Consider the following 6,803-nt stretch of genomic DNA (forward strand, 5'->3'; position numbering starts at 1 on the left):
GATCGATCGACGCAAAGTGTGCAGGAGCGCTTGTGATTTGCCTCTCGAGTATACTTGATTTTATTGACCAGGCGACACGTTGAATTTATTCGATGTTTGAACTTACATGCTCAGTACTTTAAACATTTCTGGAAATTACGTGAAACTATGGGCCTCCTTTTGGCACTTTTGGGTGCTCACTATTGGGCCAAACGTACGCGCATTTACGGACCAAATTTACGATAGCTAGGGGCTGAATAGAGAAAAGGTCATTTTCCCTCCCTTAACTATTGGCTGAATTTAATTTACGTCCCTCAACCATAAAATCGGATATAAAAGCTTCCTCATTTATCAATACCAGTTTAATAAATCTTCTTGGGCTGTTTTAAGAGAGGTTTTGGCTGACACGTAAGCGCCACGTCAGTGACACATAAACGTCACGTTAGCCAAAACAACCAAGAGATATTTATTAAACCGGTATTGATAATTGAGAGAGCTTATCTACCCAGTTTTATAGTTGAGGGACGTAAATTAAATTCATCCAATAGTTGAGGGAGGGGAAATAACCTTTTCTCGGCTGAATATGCATCCACTTTTTTGACCAAATTAGCGGGTACCTTCGGCCCGAATTAAAGTGCGCCGTGGGCCAGATTTCTGACCAGATGGTCCACATCTGGACCACGTTAACGTCCAAATGGGCCAAATTCACACACTTTGGCCCAAAATTATGAGCATTGCAGGGCCTAATTGGGGCACACAGCTAGGCAAAATTGACGCGCATATTTTGGACGGAAGGGTTGTTTGTTTCTCCTAGAATTATTGCAATTTAGATTATTCAGTCTACTTAAGTATGTAATAGATGGCAACATGAGTAATTACTGTAGGCTTAAACACGATTCAGGTAACTTATCAGATCATAGTAATATGGGCTCCAAATTACAATAATCTAATTATTTGTTTTAAACTATTTTTGTAATTCAAATTACAGACCCTTAACCCACGCACCTGAAAACCCAAGAAATTTCAACGTATGTTACGTTCATGGTAGGACCGGCTCGACAGTGTTTGGACGGTGACGGCGGCAAAGGAGGTGGCGGAGCAGCGAGGGGAGGCCGGTTCCTGGACCATGGAGCCGAGGGGGTTCCATTCCCCTCGGTCATGGCAGCTGGAACGAAAGCGACGACCATGGAGACGGCGGCGACTGGGAGCATCAGGACGGTGAGGCGAAGCTGGTTGCGACCTCAGCTTGGGCTGAGGTGGCTGAGAACGGTGGCACAACACACAACCTGCAGTGGCCGAATAGAGGACGGGCACAGAGTAGAGCGTCCCCAAGCCGGTCGGCACTTGGCTGCACCAACGCCCACTGGGACACATTCGCGCCGTTCCTAGACCAGCCTCTTGCGCGTGCCCACCTAGCCGCCGCACACCTGAGCCAACCTGCCAGCGTCACTAGCTTAGCCCCTGAGCCACCGGCCTGCCTTGCCCCCTCACTCGTGGCTTGACCGCTTGACCATGTCCTGGTTGGACCTTTTGTTAGCCCTAGGAAATTTAACTATTTATCATTTTTACATGCTGAGTGGCAATAGATTTGTCACTCTCTCTTCACTGTAGGAGTAAGGGGTTAAGAGGATACGGCAAATAGTGACAAAAAGTTAAAAGTCCCCGTAACCTTGAATTCAACCTTGTCTCCCAGCTTTCTAATAGTTTGAGAATTTAATTACTTACTAAATCTAGTTCTTGATCTATCATTGACTAATATTAACCTTGAAGGAACATTATATTCATCTCAACTTGTCACATGACTTCCTAACCACTATGGATCTTCGCTTCTCGCTGAACTCTTCCCAGTACTCACCGTTGACCAATGTTGATTTTTGTCACCCATATACAGGTAGACCAAACAACCGTTCCATCGCTCCATATATAGGCACCTTAACCTGAGCCACGATTAGTCCCACATAACAATGCCGACACACTCAAAAATCTAAACAAGCTTTTCAACAAAGATGACAAGGTCACGGCATTGAACGATTTTTCATTCTAACATAAAATCCAACACTTGGTTTTACACGCACGGTACCAATACTTCTACATTAGGAGTCTTAGGACAATTAGTCAATCACAAGATACTATCAGGAATGCAAGTAACAACGGAGTCGATTTATTTCGTCTGAGAGAGAACATCTCCCCTTGTAGGCTGCCACTATGCAGAGATCATACATTACATGGAGAGAAGAGAGATCTCTTCTGAGAGTTCGTGCATTCGATGCTTATACTAACTTATTACATATACATACACAAGACATCGTGTTCTCTTCAATCACAGCATTGAAGAACGACCATTTTTAGCTAAAAACATATGATAACTATGACCGTATGACTATCTAAGCCTAAGTTTTTCTCTGTTTGACGTGAGCTAAAAAAAATGCACTCCTAACATTATAACCTAACACTAGAGCACGAGATGCTTTGCTAGATACAAGAAGCGAAGTGATTTGATGCGAAAACTGGAAAGTGTGCCTGGTCCTGTAATATTTACATCTCTACGCCTCCGAGATGAACGACTCGAACAGGTTGACGCTGATGCTCGCAAGGTTCTTCTTGCCCAAGATGGGCGACCTTGCAACCCTGCGTTGCTTGGGCGCCCAGGGGGCTTCTTGTTCCTCCTCCTCGCCGCCCCTGAAGACGGGCTTCGAGGACGGCGTCGCAAATGCGAAGTGCTGCTCCTTGGCAACAAGCGTCTGCACAGAATCAGATTGGATGCACAATTTCAGTCTACAATAGAAGAATCCCTCTGAAGTGTAAACATTATTTGGGCTCGGAGGTGTGAGACAGATCAAGATCAAGATCAAGATACGTACTGCAGCGCTAACTTGTTTGGACACGAGGAGCAGCTGCCTCAAGTCACTGTAGTTCACCTTGCACAAGACCTTTATCTGCGACATTTTTCGATATGAATCGAGGTAAGTAACTCATCGAAATGAACCAGTGCGATGCAGGAACCGAATAATGAAAATTATAACTGATCAGTGCTTAATTACCAAGACATCCTGAGGCAGCGATTCGAGCAGACTGACGGTGCCGCCCATGTGGAGCCTGATGCTGCGCTGCTTGCGCAGAGTGCGCGCCGGCGAGTGCGGGCCGGAGGGGGACGGTGCCGGCGAGACGGCGACCCTCTTCCTCCCCAGGATCCTGGTGCTGCCGCTGCTTGAAAAGCTCAAGCTCGTGGCAAACGAGCTCTTTGTCTTGGCCTGTCCAATCGCCATTAATTCCCCCCCCCCCCCCCCCCTTTTGCTGTTAAATCCTGTTCTACTCTGGTTGAAACTAGCGGAGTAATCTGACCTCAGATCTTCTAAACGGCAATCTGCATTGAAACAGAGAGAGGAAAATGATCACGCCGAACAGAATTGAAAACATAGATTGCAAAATCACTTGAAGAGTTACATTTCAAAATAGTGGAAGCAATTCAGCTGTAAACGAATACTATTTTGACTTGTGTGTTTTTTTCAGCATAAATCTCCAATTTGAAAAAGGGGGAAACACAACAGAAATTCGTAAAAACACAAACCGAAAAAAAAATCCCAATTCAGGAGTCCTCAGCCCCGCAGCATCCCACCAAAACTCAAAACTTCCTCACCAAATAGCAATTGGCGAAAAAAACCATCCACCAAAACAAGAACACGAACAGCTCCGGAACAAACGCTTCGGACCAAGACCACAAACCCCAAACCTGAAATCAACCTCGAACCAACTCTTCCGCCAGAACTTACAAAGCACAAGAGACAGAAAAAACCAACAGAGCAGAGATTGGAACATCGCATGGAGGAATCCGTACCTTTGCTCTGCTCCTTCCCCCAGTCGCAGAATCCACCAAACCTGTATCTCTCTCCCCTCGCAACAACGAAAACGAGAACAAAAACCTCAGGTAAATCGCTGCTGCCGCTACCACGAAAACAAACTTGGGTAAAATCGCTCGAGTTCGGCGGATGATCGAACAGAAGAAAAAATAAAAACCTCGGAGCCTTTCCCTAACCTCGCTAAGCAAACCAGAGTCGTCAAAATGGAAACAGCTCGGCCTCCTCGCCGCTGTTTATATAGGAGCGGCACCCCCACATTCTGCAGTACCGCTCACTGACATGCGGGCCCGATGGACTGTGGGGACCACATGTCAGTGAGTGGTCCAGTACTCGAGCGAACCTGCCTAGAAATATCCCGTCGCGACGGGGGTGTTTCTAGAAATTTACAGCCACTCCGGCGCAGCATCCAAAGCTGCGGTCGTTGAGATATTATATTTCTACGCTAAGAGCGTGTTTCTCGCTGACTGGTGGGACCCGGTAAAGGGTGGGTCCACGTGTCGGTCACCGTGGGTGAATCGGAGTGGGGAAGGTGGGAGGGGGGGGCTTTCCGTTTTAGTTTTTTTTGAAATCGAGGCGAGTTGGCGCCCAGCCAAACCGCGTGGATCGGACGGCGAGTGAGGGGCGGTACGCGTGGCGGATCGGGGTACGTGGCGGGATCTGGTAGGAAGGCGAACTAGCCGTTGGAGGCGGCGGGAGGGGGTTAGGGGGGATTGGTGAGGCGGCGGGTGAGATCGCCACGCGACGCTTGAAGGTCGGTGGATGTCGGTCGTCCACCACCGTGTTCTACGTTTTCTGCTTTTTTTTCCTTTTTCTAAATTTGTTTGTTTTTTTAATGATGGCTCGTAATGAGCTGCGAATTTTAATCGTTTAGTGCCAATTTAAGAGAGTTTTAATCACTTAAGTGCCGGTTTTAATCACTAGAGGGAATTTAAGAGGTATTTGAAATGCAGAAGTTATTCACGTTCAGCTCGTGTTCAATCACACTTCCATTTTCTTAAGCTAATGTGGTTGCTTCCGAGAAATAGTGCCATGCAGGGATGCAGTAGCAACACCGGTCAACCCGGGAGAAGAAATATAGTCAAAGGAAAAACAGACAGCAGTTAGTTGCTTCATCGAAATTCAAATTTGTCACTCACAGCACAAAAGGAGATAAATATCTCCTTCCTCACTATTTCGTTTTTACAAAATTGCACCGTAATTTTTGTGTACTCCGTATTAGTAGGATGAATACATGAGTGAAGTAGTATGCCAGCAGACAAGTATAGTAGTTTACATAGATGCAATCTAGTATTCTCCATCTGACCTAAATAATTATGTTCTTTTTAAATAATTACTGGCAATGATGGGACGAGTCCATACACAAACATGTCTAGATTCGATCTACATATAGAGAAACAAATAATATAAAACCAGGTAGCAAACAGTACTCAGTAGTACACATAAAATTTTCTATTATATTTCTTGACTATTTGATCGAATTTAGACTTATATGTTCATGTAGATACTTGTATTATCTTGTCAAAATGTTAGAATTTTATTCATAACTATTTAAATAACATGAATACATCTATGTGTTAACCTAAGTATTTATTTATAGACTTTATATGTATAAAATATACACCAAATTTATTATTTTGATACCTTGTGCATAAAAATATTATATATATATATAATGAATTTAAACATTATATAGAAACTTTACACATACCTGCCTCATATATATAACATATAAAGTTTGAATATATACACATAAGTTGAAAAGAATTTATACATTATACAAACTGTTTACTAAAATTCATGTGTATATATATATATATATATATCTTATAAATATAATTTTTTATCGTAAAGCATACATATAATTTAAGAGATGAGGTGTTTAAAAAGAAGTAAACTGAAAATAAATATGCATGGGCTCTGCAGCCCATTACTCTCGTCGTCTGGATTTGAAGAAGGATTTGCGCAAATAAAATGGGCTGAGCCTACCGACAAAACCTCTCGAACAACAGCCCACTAATTGAGTACAGAAACAACTAAATAATAAAGGAAGAAAAACTAGAGAATGTTGGAATTGGAAATTTTGTTAAACAGACACGACGGACGCGTGCGCCGGTGCGCGAACAAGGGGGCCGCGCTTGCAATTGTTGAGGGTATTTCACTCCTCCACCTGCGTCTTAGTTGTTCAATTAATCAGCTCATTTTAAAATACTCCCTCCGTTCACAATACAACACTCAATATATTTACCTAAATTCATATTAATGCTTTTAAAAATCTAAAAAAATACTTAAAAATATCTAAAAATAAAAATTTTCTGTGTGCTACAAGATTTTGATACAAAGAATCTAGTGAGAAATATAAATCGAAATTTAGAGATGATTTGATATGTTTTTGAACTTCGATTCACGGAGCGGCCCGTGAGTTGCAACTCATCATAGCTAGACTATATACATACATACATATATACATACATACATGCATGCATGCATGCATGCATTCATCAATTAATGAATTTAGACAAGACTTGGACGTTTTACAATATAAAACAGAGACAATATATATTTATTTTATACTTCACATTGCCCGTGCATTGCAACAAGATTTAATTTTAAAATATACCATAACATGTTATTAATATTATTTTATGTTTCATATTTTAATCGTTATATATATTTATTATTGACATATGAGTTTATTAATCCTACGCTTCTTTTCTTCTCATAATAAGTAGATTTAGTAAAAACGGTTAATATATGAATTCACCATTATTTTTTCTTTTAAAAATAGAGTATAGATTAAAAAAGAGCCACCACCACTAGCAATTTGCAACTTTTAGAGTAGTATAGATTTATCCTCGCTCTATATAATCTTTTTGGATTAGAGATATTTAAGTTATTTCTTTCTGTAACTGATTTACAAATTTTCGAAGTGAAAAGTTGGAATATCGGATAGCAGACTCTGGGACGCGG

The 6,803-nt window shown here is 42.0% G+C and overlaps 1 protein-coding gene across 1 annotated transcript; it reads right to left on the reverse strand.

Annotated features, from left to right (window-relative positions):
- Positions 1–2,233: 2,233 nt before the first annotated feature.
- Positions 2,234–3,245, reverse strand: LOC102701006 (F-box protein At1g61340-like). The gene is made up of 3 exons (XM_006657769.2): positions 3,021–3,245; positions 2,841–2,915; positions 2,234–2,720 (listed from the first exon to the last, which is right to left on the reverse strand). Exons 1-3 carry the CDS (start codon positions 3,243–3,245, stop codon positions 2,523–2,525), a joined length of 498 nt encoding a protein of 165 aa, XP_006657832.1. The 3' UTR covers positions 2,234–2,522.
- Positions 3,246–6,803: the final 3,558 nt, after the last annotated feature.

Source organism: Oryza brachyantha, chromosome 7 (assembly GCF_000231095.2).
Source record: "Oryza brachyantha chromosome 7, ObraRS2, whole genome shotgun sequence".
NCBI lineage: Eukaryota > Viridiplantae > Streptophyta > Magnoliopsida > Poales > Poaceae > Oryza > Oryza brachyantha.

Bases quoted from the DNA above. Each gene is read 5' to 3' on its own strand.
- LOC102701006 (XM_006657769.2), bottom strand. From the start codon at position 3,245: ATGGCGATTGGACAGGCCAAGACAAAGAGCTCGTTTGCCACGAGCTTG. The intron at 2,916-3,020 runs GTAATTAAGCAC...AAAATGTCGCAG, and splicing joins CGCTGCCTCAGGATGTCTTG to ATAAAGGTCTTGTGCAAGGT. The intron at 2,721-2,840 runs GTACGTATCTTG...GATTCTGTGCAG, and splicing joins CCAAACAAGTTAGCGCTGCA to ACGCTTGTTGCCAAGGAGCA.